General features: G+C 38.2%; 1 protein-coding gene and 1 non-coding gene across 7 annotated transcripts in view; both read right to left on the bottom strand.

The window, feature by feature from the left end:
* Positions 1 to 17,163, bottom strand: part of CKAP5 (cytoskeleton associated protein 5) — a 105,032-nt gene that overhangs the window by 9,840 nt on the left and 78,029 nt on the right. For all 6 annotated transcript variants that reach the window (XM_041722595.1, XM_041722596.1, XM_041722597.1 and 3 more), the window contains exons 28-35: positions 15,177 to 15,302; positions 13,603 to 13,752; positions 13,066 to 13,269; positions 12,735 to 12,870; positions 12,096 to 12,289; positions 10,800 to 10,972; positions 9,371 to 9,544; positions 9,057 to 9,177 (exon numbers count right to left, since the gene is read on the bottom strand). In XM_041722595.1, coding sequence (XP_041578529.1) covers positions 9,057 to 9,177; positions 9,371 to 9,544; positions 10,800 to 10,972; positions 12,096 to 12,289; positions 12,735 to 12,870; positions 13,066 to 13,269; positions 13,603 to 13,752; positions 15,177 to 15,302 — 1,278 coding nt within the window. The remainder of the gene's footprint in view (positions 1 to 9,056; positions 9,178 to 9,370; positions 9,545 to 10,799; positions 10,973 to 12,095; positions 12,290 to 12,734; positions 12,871 to 13,065; positions 13,270 to 13,602; positions 13,753 to 15,176; positions 15,303 to 17,163) is intronic.
* LOC121472423 lies at positions 12,498 to 12,608 on the bottom strand. Its single transcript, XR_005982901.1, has one exon. It is a non-coding gene; the product is annotated as a small nucleolar RNA SNORD67 (small nucleolar RNA).

Raw genomic sequence — 17,163 nt, 5'->3', positions numbered from 1 at the left:
CCTACATTTCTATGTTTAATGTATGAGTACTATTTTTACAGAATCCCTATCAACTGTGTGTTATTACTTTTTGTCACTCTGAGGCAGAAAGTGCTTATTATTACATTAATTTGTACTTTGTGACAGAGGAGGGCCTGGACCCCTTTTTATGTTTTTACTGGCTTGGCTGTTTGGAGATATTCCATGATTTGCCTATTCACATCCTTTGGTCATTTTTCTGTTGGGTTCTCCATTTCTCATAAAAATTCATAAGAGCTCTGTTTCCTGTAATTATTAATCCTTTGTTGGTCATATGGGATGCAAATATATATCACAATATACCACCTGTTCATTGACAGTATATGGTAGATTTCTCCAGATTAAAATCTTAAAAATTTTGTATGATCAAATGTCTTATTCTGTTCTGGGTTTCCTTGTTTTTTAATGGTCTCCCCAAATTCTCTGGTTATTTAAAAAAATTTGGGCAGGGGGAATCAATTGTTTTAAATTTCCACAGGGTTACAAGGGTCTTATTCTTTTTCAATCTCTTCCTCCTCTGTAGTTGGTTCCTTCCTCATTCCTGACACTTAGATTTTTGTTCTCTCATCAGGCTAGTAAGGAATTTATTTTGTTTTACGAGGAACAAATTTAGATTTATTATTTTAAAAATCCATTTCATGAATTATAGTTTATCTCCTACTTTTAAATTTCTTTGGATTTATTTTTTATTTTTCTAATTTCTGGTATGTACTGAGTTCCTTTATTTTAGCCTCTCTTCAATAATAAATTCATTTCAGGCAATATATTTTTCTGAGGTCAGTAGTTTCAGTAGAGTTTTAGAGAGAAATGCTTTCCTATTCACTATTAAGATTTTTGGGGGACGGCTCCTGGGTGGCTCAGTCTAGCCTCAGACTCGATTTTGGCTCAGGTCATGATCTCAGGGTTGTAAGATCAAGCCCTGAACTGGGCTTCACGCTCAGCAGAGAGCCTGCTTGGGATTCTCTCCCTCTGCCAGCCCCGCCACCTCCACCCCTGTCATTCTCTCAATCAAATTAACAATCTAATTTTTTTTTTTTAACAATCTATATTGTTAAAAATAAAGAGTTGTGGGTTTTTTATTTTGGATCAAAGGGTTAGTCAGGAGCATGTTTCATACTTTTCCAAGTATTTTTTGTGACATTATTTATTAAAAAAATTTGTTGGTCAGTATATCTTTATCATAGCATTTGTTAAGATATGAAAAAGTATACACATTTTCAGAGACTATAAAATTCTCTTCACAGATATATATATCAAATCTGGTATATATGTTTACTAATATTTTTTTAAAGAAGATTTATTTCAGACGGAGAGCACATGAGTGGGGGGGTGTTGGGACAGAGGGAGAGGGAGACAAGCGGACTCCTTGCTCAGCAGGGAATCTGACGTGGGGTTTCATCCCAGGACCCTAGGATCATGACCTGAACCGAAATCCAGAGTCAAATGCTTAAATAACTGAGCCACTCAGATGTCCCACTAATATTCTTTATTAAGCTTTAACTTTAATGTGATACAACATACAAATCCTAAGAATACAAATTTTTTTTTTTTTTTTTATGATAGTCACAGAGAGAGAGAGAGAGAGAGACACAGGCAGAGGGAGAAGCAGCCTCCATGTAGGAAGCCTGATGTGGAACTTGATCCCAGGACTCCAGGATCACGCCCCAGGCCAAAGGCAGGCTCAAATACTGCTGAGCCACCCAGGTGTCCCCTAAGAATACAACTTAACGAAATTCTATGCCTATGCATCCGGACATCTGCCATTGAGGACAAGCTATAGGACACCCAAAGCATCCTAAAGCTCTCTTCCTGTCCCCCATGCTGGTACCTTGCCTTCCACAAGGGGTTACTATTCTTTCTGGGTTTTCCTTTTATTTATTTATTAAAAAACAAAACAAAACAAAACCCACTATTCTGACCTCTAAACTGGTAAGAATTATTTAATTCCTATGTCCCTATTTTTCATCTACTACATCTGTCCCAATTGTCTTAATCTGTAACTTGTCTTTTCTTTTTTTTTTTTTTTTTTTTTTTTTTTAAGTATACTTCACAACCAATGCGGGGCTTAAACTCATGACCTTAGATTAAGAGTCACATACTCAACCGAGAGCCAGCCAGCCAGCCAGGCACTCCACTTGTCTTTTAATTTTGTTACAAACAAGAGTATCTTGGGATAAGAGGAAGTTTTTAGAAATTTTAATGTAGTAAAAGATTTCTATTTTTTCCTTATATTCTTTGTGTCTAGTTTAAAAAGAAATCCTTACATAATGTGAAGTAAAAAATGTTCTCCTATTAAGTTTTCCTTTTCACATCTAGGTCTTTAATTCATCTGAAATATAGTTTGGTGCAGGAAATAGCAATCTAATAATACTGTTGTTCCCATGGAAAATAACTAGTCCTAGCACCATTTACTGATTAATCTAGGTTTTACCAAGTGATTTTTAATCACTTGGTGTTAAGTTTCCTATAGCTGTGAGTCTATTTCTGGACTCTGTTCCATCTCAGTGGTTGAGCTGCTTGTCTGGGCCAATACTACACACTATCTTAGTTACAGTGGCTCTGTAGCCAAAGGTGATGCTAGTGATAGAAGCCCTCCACTATGTCCTCATTTTGAAAAAGTCTTAACTTGACTTTGCAATTTTTTTTTTTAAAGATTTCATTTATTTATTCATGAGAGACAGAGAGAGAGAGAGAGAGAGAGAGAGAGAGGGGCAGAGACACAGGCAGAGGAAGCCTGATGTGGGACTTGATCCCGGGACTTCAGGATCATGCCCTGGGCCAAAGGCAGGCGCTAACCACTGAGCCATCCAGAGATCCCAACATTGCTATTTGTAAGCCCTTTTATCTCCCATATAAATTTAAGAATCTGCTTCACAACTGCAGAAAACTGTTGAGATTTGATTAGAATGGCTTTGATTTGATAGGTTAATTTGAGAACTGGTAACTGACAACCCCGAATCCTGTGAACATAGTATACTTCCATTTATTTGGAAATTCTCTAATATCATTCAATTTTCTCTGTAAAGATCTTATATAGAAAATGCCTGATTTATTCCTAGCCACTTAAACATTTTTGTTACTGAGAGTTTTATTTTTATCTCTTAATTTTCTTATGACAGTAAAAATATATGTAATATAAAATTACCATTTTAGCCATTTTAAAGTATATAATACAACAGCATTACATCACAGTGTTATGTAAGCATCACCACTATTTCCAAAACTTTGCTATCATCCTAAACAGACTCCATATTCCTTAAATAACTCTCCATTCCTGTCTCCCTGGCCCTGGTATCCTCTATTCTACTTTCTATCTTCATGGATTTGCTTATTCTAGATACCTCAAATATGTGGAATCATACAGTATTTGTCCCTTTGTGCTTGATTTATTGCACACAGCATAATGTCTGCAAGGTTCATCCATCTTATAGCATACATCAAAATTTCATTCATCTTTATGGCTGAATAATATTCCATTGTATGTACATTCCACATTTTGTTCATTCACCTGTTGATGGACTCTTGTTTTCCACCTTTTGTCTGCTGTGAATAATGCTCCTATAAACACTGGTGCACAACTATCTGTTTGGGTCCCTGCTTTCTGGGAGTGGAATTGCTGGATCTTATTGTAAGTCTATGTTTAACTTTGTGAAGAGCCACCAGACTGTTTTCCATAGTGGTTGCACCATTTTATGTCCTCACCAGCAATGCAACACAGGCTCTCATTTCTCTACATCCTTGCCAACATGATTCCCATTTTTAGAAAAAAAATCCTAATGGGTGTGAAGTGGTATCTCATTGTGGTTTTGATCTGCATTTCCCTAATGACTAGAATGGCAAACAACTTTTCATGTGTGTTTACTAGCCATCTGTGTATCTTCTTTGGAGAAATGTCAGTTTAAGTTCTTTGCGCCCCCCCCACCCCCCCTTTTTGTGGTTGGTTGTAGTTCTTTCTGTGTTCTGGATATTAATCTTATATCAGATATATAATTTGAAAATCTTTTCTCCCATTCCGTGGGATGTCTTTTTACTCTCTTGTTAGGGACCTTTGATGCATTAAACTTTTAAATTTTGATGAAAGTTCAATTTAATTATTTTCTCTTTGTTGCCATTGCTTTTGGTGTCATACCCAAGAAATCACTGCCAAATCCAGTAACATGAAGATTTTTCCCTAATTTTTTTAAGGTTATTATAAAAGAGGCATGATGAAAGATTTCACAACTTCACTGGAATGGGCAGCTTCACACAATGCCATCTCAGTAATGATTTATTTCAGTCTACATACTTTCTGAGAATGTTACCATCTCTAAATAAGAAATAATCCTTGGAACACTTGGGTGGCTCAGTTAGTTAAACTTCTGACTCTTGATTTTGGTTCAGGTCATCTCAGGGTCATGGGACTGAGTTCCGTGTTGGGCTCTGTGCTCAGCAGGAAGTGTGCTTCAGATTCTCTCCCTCTGCTTGCTCTCTTTCTCAAATAAATCAACCAAGAAAGAAAAGAGAAAGAAAAGAAAGAAAAAGAAAAGAAAGAAAGGGGGGAGGAGGGAGGGAGAGAATTGTTTTCCTTGAGTTTTTTCTGGAAGCAAAATGCCTCCTTCGGTTGCAGTTGGCTGTACTCCTTTCAACCAACACTTGGTCAAAGAGGGAAAGAAACTTTCTTAATGCCTGTCCTGCCATGACTCTGGCCACCAGAGTTCATACTCTGCTCTTGAGCTGCCACTGCCACAAGAAGACCCTTCTCCCCATATTTTCTTCTAAGAGTTTATAGCTTTAGCTATTATATTTGTCTTTGATCCATTTTGAGTTAATTTTTTTATATAGCATAAGAGTCCAACTTCATTCTTTTACACGTGGATATCGATTTTTCTGGCATCATTTGTTGAGAAGACTGTTCTTTCCCCACTGAATGATCTTGTCACCCTTGTCATTCAGACCACTAATATGGTTTCTGCAGTGATCATCCTCTCCCTTCAGTCCATCTACTCAATTTTAAAATTCTGAAACCATGTTTTTTTTTTTCTTTTGCCAGAATCTTTATATGTAATAATAAGTCCTCTTTTTATTTTTCTTTATTATTTTATTTTTTTAATAAGTCCTCTTTAAGTACTCTTCCCACACCTTATTCTCCCTTCCCCTGTGGTCATCTTGTCCCCTCCAGCAATTCCATTGTGCTAAGAGATTACCATTCTGTTTTTTTTTTTTTTTTTTTTTTCTTCCCAGTTACTGAGTCTCTTATGGTGTGGTTCATTATTATTCTAACCTAGTCAGGATTCACTCTTGGGTCTGCCTTTGGAAAGCCTCAATTTTGGCAATCTGAGAATGGGAAACATGGTAGTTTCTCCCCTTCTAAGTTTGTGGTATGCCAGCTTGCAATCTATCAGTCATACAGCACAGCATTAAGAGCAGGTACTTCTGCTCTTCTGTCTCTGAAGGTACAAAACCTAGAGACTTCCCAGCCTCAGCCAGTGAATTCAGCCTTTTTGTTTAGCAACCTATAGTTCCCTGGGGGCCAGGGAGAACACTGGGTCCTCCTATTAACACTCATATAAACCACTACTGTCCTTTATTTAGGGGATCTTCTGGTCTTCGTGGATGAAAAGAGACTTCTTTCCAGAATTTTTGGTGTTTCCATCTTCTTCCCTGGGCTCTGCACTATTGAACTTCAGGTTTTCCTGAAGGCCTATATGTGGAAAAGCCTTATACTTGTACCAGATGGAGCTTGAAACTTGTACATACTTCAGATACCAACTACCTGACCCAGCAGCTCCTCTGCTCAGATGGGTTTGAAGTCAATGGAGAAAGGCAACAGCAATGCATGTATTAAAGTCACTATTTTCTAGAATGCCCTCCAATGTCGAAACTTAAAAGGAGACGATTTGTCAAACAATAGCAAAAATCTTTTGCTGAGATCCCCAGTTCTTCCATTTCTAGCCATCTGCCCTCACAGAGATGTCAAACAGACTACTCAAACTTAACACAGCAAAGACATAGCTCTTCATTTCCAACCTCAAGATTGCTCTTCCTTCAGTTTTCCCTATTCTCAAGAAGCACCACCATCCATCCACCCAGGTGCTCAAGCCAAAAATCAAGGAGTTACTCTTCTTTTCTTACCTTACTTTTCACATCCCATCTGTCTCCAAGTCTTGTGGATGATACTTATCTAAAGATACTCTGGAACCACCCACTTTTTTCTTCTTCCCCACTATGATAATCCTGGTGGATGTGATATTATCTTTTTATTTTTTAATATTTTTTTTCTTTATTTATTTATGATAGTCACACACAGAGAGAGAGAGAGGCAGAGACACAGGCAGAGGGATAAGCAGGCTCCATGCACCGGGAGCCCGACGTGGGATTCAATCCTGGGTCTCCAGGATCCCGCCCTGGGCCAAAGGCAGGCGCCAAACCACTGCACCACCCAGGGATCCCCTGATATTATCTTTTATATAAACTCCAGTCATAACTTTGTAACAGATCTGGTCTTAAGAGAATGGCCAGAGAGACATTTTCCCCAATAAAAATAAAGTTCAAACATTATAGAAATGTTGAAATAAAGGAATTTATAAAATCCTAAATCAGTTGAGAATAAATTGTCAATCTGATGCTCCACGCCCATCTCATACTTCGCTATGTATTTCTTTGTCACAAGGACATTCTCCTTCATACTCCCTGAGGCAACACTCAAAATCAGATTAGTATTGACATTGTTACCATTTAATCCTCAGGCCCTATTCTATTTTTTCTAATTGCCCTGATCACATTCTTCACAGCTAAAGGCCAGTCTAGAATCATGTACTACATTTAGTCATGTCTCTCAGTCTCTTTTTGGTCTAGACTAGTCCTTAGTCTTCCCTTGACTTTCAGGACCTTGACATTTGTAAAATATCCCTTTGTTTGCATTTGTTTGAGGTTTCTTCATGATTAGATGACATTAGGAATGTCGGCAAAGTGATGCAGAATTTCCACTGGATCCTACAATGTGACACAGAATTTCATCTTGTCTTATTACTTAGGTTCACTTTGATCACTTCAAGGTGATGTCTGCAAAGCTTCTGTATTGTCGACTTAAAGTATTTTGTATTTTTTGGTTACTTTTTGTATATTAGTCATTTGCATTTTGTGGGGTGGTACTATGAATCTGTAAATATCCATTTCTCTTCAAAATTTTAATTTATATGGGTATGGACTTGTTTCCTATTTGGTTACATTTTATTGAATATATTTCCTAAATTTTATTCAGTTCATTGGGTTAAACCCTATCATTATCATTATTGGTTTTGATGTTGGGTCCTTCTGACCTGTCCCTATCATTCTTTGAGCCTTTTCCTACTATCTGGTACAATACGATATTCCAGGATTATCCTATATTTTTATCCTATATTATTATCCTATATTTTTCTAATTCAGCCCTAGAATCTACCCCTTCTCCAAGGAGCTCTCATTCCCTTTTAGTGGAAAATGGTATTTAGAAGCCAAGATCTGGAGGTGCTGGTTACTGTTGGGGCATTGCTATTCTTAGGTCCCCTCAATGAAAAGAACTAGGGAATATATGTATATTATATACATACATATATATCTATAGCATATACTTATACCACATACATACATATATACACATTTACATTGATATTTATTTCTACTTTTGAAAATCATGAGTTCATACTGACACATCGAATCTAATTCTGGTCCAATACCAGAGTTTATTCTATTTTGCTTTCCTTTCATATTTTAGTGGTTTTTTTTTCTGGCAGTAAGAAATGTGACTTCTATTTTTCTTATATTTCTATGGCCAATCTCTTGGTATGTAACCAATCTCCCATCTCTGCCCCCAGTCCTTCCCTATGCAGATGCCTATTTCTCCAGCTTCATTGCTGACTCCCCATTCTGAGCCACCTGCATGCTGCCTTGTGCCCAACACACGTGGATATCCTCCTCATCTTGCCTGGGAATCTATCATGCCAGAGTGGCTGTCTACACAACATCCTCTTCATCTTGCTTGCGCTCTGACTCCTGACTCTGCATCACCCCTCCTGTATGACACCATCCTCACTCTTGCATTAGGCCATGATGGCTCCCCACCCCCACCACCTGCCACAAGGTGGATGCTTACCTTGCTCTACCAACTTACTGGCTTTTCGACTAGATTGTTAGGAAAGGGAAGCAGAAGAAGAGAATGATTTTTAAAAATTACATAGCTTCTTTGCTCAAAATTCTCTAATGGTGTCCCATCACACTTAAAATAAAATCCAAACAACCTACCAAGGAGCTTTAAAGATCTACATTGATGAGATGATCTCTTTTATTTTTTAAAAAATATTTTATTTATTTATTCATAGAGACAGAGAGAGAGAGAGGCAGAGACACAGGCAGAGGGAGAAGCAGGCATCATACAGAGAGCCTGACATGGGACTCGATCCACGGTCTCCAGGATCACACCCTGGGCTGCAGGCGGTGCTAAACCGCTGTGCCACCGGGGCTGCCCGATGAGATGATCTCTGTCCACCTCTCAAATCTCATTCTGTACCATTCTCCCCCTTGCCCACTCTGCTCTGGGTACATGGGCCTTGTGTTGTTTCCTTGAATATTCCAAACTCATTCTTCCCTATAGCTTTTGTATTAGCTGTTCCCTCTGCTTGCATCCCTGACCACCAATCTAAGTAACTACTCAGCTCTTCTCTTTGATCGCCCCATTTGAGTTATATTTACACAGTAAATGCTATTATCTGGTATTTTCTTATTTACTTATCTTTCCCTGTCCACTAAAATGTAAGTAAGTTCCATGAGATTTAGTGCCTACTTATTCAGTGCAGTATCTCCAGCCTCTGGTGAATGAATGCAAAGTGTAAAGAGCAAGTGTCTATGAGAGCCATATCCTGGGAGGCAGGTGATGACACTGAGTGGTCCCTGTTCAAAACTTTTTCATCAGGGCAGTGCTGAATGCTGCCTACACCTCCTTTGATTCTGTAACCAGTAGGTAGCCACCACTTGTACAGCCTCCAATGCCAATGGAATTACTGCCATGGTAATACCCCCATTACCTGTGTCAGAGCTTGGATGCTCGTGTTGATGTCACCACTGGCAACTTGGGAGATAATGAAATTGATTGTGGATGCTGTATTACTGTGCATGTCATCGAAGTGTGGAGAAACAGCCCGGATTCTAGAGAGCAAAGGGAAAAAATTCAATCTTTGTTACAAGACATCCCAGTGGCATCTCCAGGTCTTTGTAAAGAACTGTTACCAGCCATACAGTAATCAGTTCTAAAAAGTTCTGACTGCACAGAAAGCTCTTTTCATCTGTGCATTCTCATGATCAGACACTGCTAACACTTAAATGAGAGAGATTAACTTACTTGGGTTCAGGAATAAGGACTGGTTCAAAAATGTCATCCAATTTGTGCTGAACAAGCTCTGGCATTTCACATCGGACTGTACCATTGTCATTCTCAATCTCATCTAGATCCAGCTGGAATTCTCGGCGCACCATCTGGGCTGCCTCAGGATGTCCACTCATACTTCGGGCTTGGCTAAGGGAAGCAAAAGGAGGCTCCTGAACTAAAGGAGATTTCTGAACCAAAGAGCAAGAGTAGCACTGCCAGTTGCCCCAAAGCTTCAAGACAGATGTTCAACTTCTGGTTTCAGCCCCCCTGAATGATGTAAGTCCTTGAGTCTAAGCAAGTGCCTTCAATGGGCAACAACACTGGTTCATGAATACCCTTGGAGGAAATCATTCTAGCTTGTATTTAGAATGCCTTTCAAATGATAAGTATTCTCTCTAGTTCACTAAAGCCAACAAACCTTGTACTACTATTTCAGATGGGGCAGAAAATGATTAATAAAATTAATAAATTTATTTATATTATTATTTATTAATAAATTAATAAAATTTATTAATAAAATTAATAAAATATACAGACTAAAAGCTCTCTACTCGAGATTTAAGAAAAATCTCGACTGGCTGGCTCTTTTTTGCCAAATTAACTGGTGTTTAAGTTTTTCTAATCATAAGCATTCTTCCATGCAGTGTTTGGAACATTTTATACGTTGAGGGACAGTCACCTCTTTCTAGGAATATTCACTCTTGACAGGTCAGGGACAGCATTACATCCAAGCGATAGGTATTTAAGGCTTTCAAATTCAAATTGGTTAACATTAGATATTGCATATAGCCCAAAATAGAGCTGTCTTGCTTAGGAGGCTATATTTTGAGTCTCTATGCCAATTCTGTGTTGCATGCATTTTACTTATCAGCCATATCTGAAGAATAGGAACCTGAGCATGGCCAGGTATAACACAAGGAAAAAGGTGAACCAATTATTTAGCTACTTGACATTGAGTTGACACTTCTGCTAGCCAGTTGACTTCTAGGGAAGGACTGATTCATGGGATACTTATGGATACCTTCTAACCTGTTTAGAGTTATAAACTCTAAACCAATTGCCCTCCAGAGGGGATGAATCCAAGTCAGAAGTTAGAAAGATATAAGAGCCCTGCTAATGAGAAATTAGCAGGCAGTACTTACATCCTATAAGTGCGATACATAATTCTGTCCACGGAAAAGCAGTGAAAGAAGGCACAAGACTATTTAGAAGTGGTTTTGAGACAAAGACAAAGACAATGAAGACTGAAGGATTAAACATTTGGCTACAAGACATTTCCCCAGACATTCCGTCATGCATGGTAATGGCTACAGAAACTCAAGATTATGTTACAGGATAAGCTCTAAGCACACAAGGCAAAGGCCACTGAGATGTTCTTAGACAAGTGTCTCCATCTACATACTTGAGTTTGGAGGACATGTCTTCTGCTGGTCCCTTGCGCAACATGTTGGCGTTGGAGTTTATGCTCTGCGTGCGCGGAGGTTTCTCCTCCACCTGTTTTATTGGGGCAGCTGAAGGCCTCTTTGCTGACCGCTTAATCCTCTCCTCAAGCATGCTCATATCTTTTTCAGAGAGCTGTAAGAAGAGCCCAAATTTAATTTATTCTCTCCAGAATATGAAGAGAATTAAAAACCTAATTGGAAGATTCAAGAGTCAATATCCATTCATATATTGAAGCAAGCAGAACCTACTATGTTGGTTTAAGTTTATTTTCAAAACACTAGCTACATTTTAAATCAACTATTGTTAAAACTTTCTATATTAGAAGACTCTATGAAAGAAAGAATACAAAAGGAAAGGATATTAATAACTACAAAACACCAAAGAGTAAATAACGCTTCCTTATGTCTCTTGTGTCACCACTATGTCAACTAAAGGCAAGAAGCTTCACTTTTGACCATCTGTAAAATTCCCATTTGCTTTATCTCCTTCACTGACCTGTAGTGAGGATGTAAACAGTTAACACAGGTAAAAATATATAAAAACCGTGCAAATATATAAAATACTAGGGAATAAGTGGAGCAAAGGACTGAGATACAACCACAAGTGACTGGCTCAAATAAGTAATAAGCAATGAGAGCAGCTGACATGTCTGCATAGTGTGGCTTGTAGCTGTAGCTAAAGACTCTTCTGATCTGACAGGTACCAGAATTATACCTATGAATACTTGCTCACTAAAAACTAATTGCACTAACAATTCTAGAGCAGATTTCTTAGGCAGAATATAAACCCAGACTAGCTCAAGATTTCATTCAAAAACAGTTCTCAGGACACTTGGGTGGCTCAGTAGTTTAGCGCCTGCCTTAGGCCCAAGGCGTGATCCTGGAGTCCTAGCATCGAACACATCGGGCTCCCTGCATGGAGCCTGCTTTTCCCTCTGCCTCTCTGTGTCTCTCATGAATAAATAAAATCTTAAAAACAAAAAACAAAACAAAACAAAAAACCAGTTCTTGTTTTTAAAGCAACTGTATAGCTTTTCTTTCTCAGAAAAGAAAATCTAGTTTCCAGTAAGACATAGCATAAATTGCCCTACTACAATCAGAGACAGCCTCAAGGGTTTATTTGGACTCTAGGACACACTGGGTTAAGCTTAATAAAACGTGATAAACACTTAGCTCGAGTTGCAATGACATGAAAGCTGACCGACCCCTGATTCTGCAATTCACATGTTGAAAATGTTCAGAGAAAAGTCACTCACAGTTCCAATGAGTTTGAACACCTGATCTCCATGTACATTGTACACAGTGACGATGGTGTTGAGGGCAGCATTGCGCACAGCGTTGTCACGGTCTCCTATGTGAATCGCTATCTCTTTTAAGGCTTTCCCTGGGGTTGGTTGGCAAACATTCATGCCATAGGACTCAACGAGACACCCCAGTTCTTCCAGGCACTCTGATGGGGGAGAAAGGTTAAATTAATGAGACCCAACACACATTCGGCTTAGAGACTTATCTTTACTAGATAAATTTGCCTTAGATACGTGAAGGACTAAAATCTTATTCTGTCTCTATTTAGAATTTTTCCTTGTTTACTGCTTTCTGATAAAACACATAATAAAATAATAGTGTTACAGCAAGTGCTCCTGGAAGAAAGGGATACCTGTGAGTCAGATGGCCCCTGTGCACTTGATTTTGTCACCAGGGTGGTACTGAGTGGTGCCTGTATCACCTGATACTCTGGCTCCACCAGTGTGCAACTCATCACTCTCACAGTCCAAATCGGAAGGTTGGAATCAACTACATGGACACTGAAGAAATGTCCTTGTTCATCTACAAACTATTTCTTTTAGAGGTCACTGCTGTACAGACTCATGCCTCAATTTAAATTGTTGTTTCACCTGCTCTTTGCTTAGAGTTTTTGGATTTGGTTCCTTCCATGATGAAGGGGAACATCTTGCTGGCTGGGTAGACAAGGCACATCCGGTTCAGGATGGCACGGACATCTTTACGAATGACATCCTTTGGTTCTCCAACCTAGTTGACAAGGAGAACAATGAATGAGGCATTTCCTGAGGGGCAAAGGGTCATCCCATGTGTCACTACATCTTGGAAGAACAGGGGCACAGGAATGAACGGTGGAATAAATGAAAAAGGGAGAGGGAATCAAGGGTGGGAACTGAGGTCAGCTGGGAACTTGGGCAGTCTTTCAGAGTGAGAACAATGTATTACCTTGAGGATGAGATAGGGGATGAAGGAAGATGCTTCATTCTCAGTAAGATGATACTCCTCCTCACTTAGCAGGGTGAAGAGTAATTTTAAATATTCTAGGGCTTTCATCAGGACGCTGGTATTGGTGTCAAAAAATCGCAGGGTAAGCCACTTTAAGATAAGATCCAGGCAACCAATAACACCCTCTTTTTCACTCTCCAAGTGCTTAAAACAAAACACAAATAAAATTGTATAAAAATTTAAGTTCCATTAGGTAAGGACCTTACAGATTTTACTAGACATCAATAAGAAAACTAGATTCTTATGATTCTATTTAAGACCTAAAATTTTGATTAAGTAAATAATACACTCATGTAAAAAAAAAAAATCTAAAATTTTGAGAGTCATTTATTCTATCAAATAATTAAAAAGCCCCCAAAACAGAGAACATGGTGTATTCTAGTTTCTTCTCAAGTCATGTTAACTTCTGGTTATTTCACAAGGCTCAGTATTCTCATGGATCTGATATACATGTGTATTTATCTACAGCAAACCTACATCAACCATAACAGCAAGGGCTTTATTATGATGCTGAAAGTCTGAGTGAAACATCTCATCTTGTAACCACTTAGCCACACAGCTAGACATCTGAGTCTTTAGTTGCTCAATGTATTCATCCCGTGGAGTAGTAAAATTCCACTTCAGCACCTAAAAAAAAGTCAAAAGGGATTATAAAATGTTCAACTGAAATGAGGTAGAGAACATTATTTAAAGCATCTGCAGAAATCAATTTAATAGAATATTTTAAAATTTGACAAGATTAATTTGTTATTAAATATGAATGCAAAATGTATTATCAAGCAGTCATACTTCTGGAAGCTTAACTCAACATCCTCTAGGAATAGAATATTCAGCAATTCTCACTAGAAAAAAAAATCAATGCTCTATTAATGTACAACATGGTGGATGTTATTGGCACAATTTTAATAAAGGAAAAATTTGAAATATCAAAATTAAAAATGTACATCCATTCTAGTAGGAGTTTAATAAAGATATATTCACATATGTGCACAAGTACCCACATTCAAAGATGCTTACGGCAGAATAGTTTATAATAGTGAAAGACTAGAAGCAACCTAAATGTTTATATTGTGGGTTGGGGATAAAGAAAGGTACATACATATGACGTACCAAAGAATGAATGGATATATGCATAAGTTAATGTAATGACCTTTAAGATATTACAATCATTAAAAGAAAAAAGTAAAATACAGAACAAAGAGTATAGTATAGAGCATGTTCCCCGTGTGTAAAAAGCAGGCTATATATTTATACATATATGATTATATAGTATGAAATACTCATACTTCTGAATACACAAACACACTGGTAATATTTTCTCTGTGGAGGGAGACTAGAGGAAGACTTGCTTCTCATACTACATACACTCTGGACTTTTCATACTGCTTGACCTTTTTTTTTTTTTTTTTTTTTAAAGATTTTATTTATTTATTCATGACAGACACAGAGAGAGAGGCAGAGACACAGGCAGAAGGAGAAGCAGGCTCCATGCAGGGAGCCCGACGTGGGACTTGACCCCGGGTCTCTAGGATCACACCCCAGGCTGAAGGCGGTACTAAACCGCTAGGCCCCGGGACTGGCCCTGCTTGACTTTTTTAAAAACAATGTACATATTTTGACAAAACATCTAACTGCCTAGTAACACCAAAACAACATAAAAAGAGAAATGATTGAAGCAGAAAAATAAGTCACCAAATCTGTCTTTTGAGGTGTCAGGTACATTAAGGATTAAGCAAGCAGCCTACTACAGATGTGTAATTCATAAAAATCAAGGAGTATTTTCCATTCTTTGATTATAAAAATTAAAACAATTAATGTTTCTTTCCATTTGGAGGAAGAATAGGCAATAATAACTCCATTCTATAGATCCTTTAGGAGCTAATGCTCCCATAAAGCTGTCCTGGAGAAGAAACAAGCTATGATTTATAAGCAAAAGGTTCAGTTCATTATTAGGTATTTCACAATGAAATGAATTTCATACAGTAAAGTTATTTTTGATTAGAAAAACAAAAAAGCAAAAAAACTCTTGAAAGTTCTTGTCCCTTCCTTACCTTTAATCCTTTTTCATCCTTCATTCTTTGCTCTTTTCCATTTGGAACAACAATGAATATAGGACCAGATTTGTCTTCATCCTCCTTTAAGCTGGTTTTGCTAGGTACTTTCTTCCCTTGTGCACTCTACAGCCAAAGTTCAGGGAACACTGGTTAGCTAGGCTACTAGTCTTTGGGAACATGATGTTATTACCCAGTAAGCGGGCATTCTATAAACCATGTACTCTCTATATTATACGCTCCATGAAAGAAACAGATGAGCAACAGAATCTTACATATACTATGTTTCTGTATAGGTTTTCCAAAAATGTTTCTCTCTTTCTTTTTAAGTAGTCTCTATGCCCAACATGGACTCCAACATGGGACTTGAACTCATAACCAAGAAATTACAACCTGAGCCAAAATCAAGAGTTGGATGCCCAACTGAATGAACCATTCAGGCGCTCTCAGAATTTTTTTTAAAAAAGATATTCTTTATTTATTAACGAGAGACACAGTGAGAGAGAGAGAGAGAGAGAGAGAGAGAGAGAAAGAAGCAGAGACACAGGCAGAGGGAGAAGCAGGCTCCCTGCAAGGAATCCGATGTGGGACTTGATTCTGGAATCATGCCCTCAAAAATGTTTTTAGTACATTCTCAAGTAACTGTGGGTTACCAAGGCATGTAATATAGTTGGAAAAACTCTAAAAAAAGTCTATGACCCAGACCAATGACAGATGATAAAGATTTCATCCATCCATTCACGCAAGACACACACACAGAGAGAGAGAGAGAGAGAGAGAGAGAGAGGCAGAGACACAGGCAGAGGGAGAAGCAGGCTCCATGCAGGGAGCCCGACATGGGACTTGATCCGGGACTCCAGGACCACACCCTGGACTGAAGGTGGCGCTAAACCACTGAGCCACCCAGGCTGCCCGGGTCATAGACTCTTTATTGGACAGCTCTTTTCTTTCTTGAAAATCTTTGACACCATTTACAGCTTTCCACATTAATGACATTTTAAATGGCATTTACACATCTTAGTCAAGAAAGCTTTTCTGTTTCTCTTCATATAAAATGTATCTCTGTCACATCAATATAACTGGATATTCTCTGAACCTGTTTCTAGAGAAACTTGCTAGGAACATTTTAAATCATTATTAAAGTGGTTTTGAAAAATAACCTAAGATTCTGAATCTTTGTATCAGATAGAAGACAATAGCAAGCATTCAGAATATGTTTTTTTTTTTAAGATTTTATTTATTTATTCATGAGAGACAGAGACAGAGTGAGAGAGAGAGAGAGAGAGAGAGAGAGAGAAGCAGAGGGAGAGGCAGAGGCTCCGTGTAAGGAGCCCAATGTGGGATTCAATCCTGGGACTCCAAGATCACGCCCTGGGCGGAAGGCAGGTGCTAAACCACTGAGCCACCCAGGGAATCCCCAGAATATGTCTTTAAAATAATATTTTATTTTCAAAACTGGCACCATTATTAATTATTAATGTAAATGTAGCAAAAGTCCATTATTTCTAGTAGGCCAGAATTTCTTTCTAGTTCAAACACTGAAGTCATTCAGTTAAAACAAGTATGAGATCATTTATGTGAAACTGCTTCATAAACTGCAAAAGACTGGGGAAAAAAGTATAGCATTAAGAACAGAGTCAAAAATACTTCAAAGCACTTGTGATCAAAATACTAAAATAAGCACTTGTTAAATTTGGGATGAGGACAGTGGGGAGGACAGGAAAAGAACAGCTTCACTGGACAGTTTAGAAGATAATTACCTGTTTAAATTAACTCACTGAGTTAAAGGACCATGCATAGGGAAGGAAACAAATAACTGTAATATTCAAAGGAACGGCCAGAGTGCTCATTCTATAGAAACATATAATAATAAATGTACTGGGGGCACCTGGGTGGCTCAGTTGGTTGAGTGTCCAACTCTCAGTTTTGGTTCAGGTCATAACCTAATGGGTCATGAGATGAAGCTCAGAGTCAGGCTCTGCGCTCA

The sequence above is a fragment of the Vulpes lagopus genome, chromosome 11, assembly GCF_018345385.1.
Source record: "Vulpes lagopus strain Blue_001 chromosome 11, ASM1834538v1, whole genome shotgun sequence".
Lineage (NCBI taxonomy): Eukaryota > Metazoa > Chordata > Mammalia > Carnivora > Canidae > Vulpes > Vulpes lagopus.
Note: the sequence above shows the minus strand (reverse complement) of the source record. Positions and strands in the feature narration are given on the sequence as shown.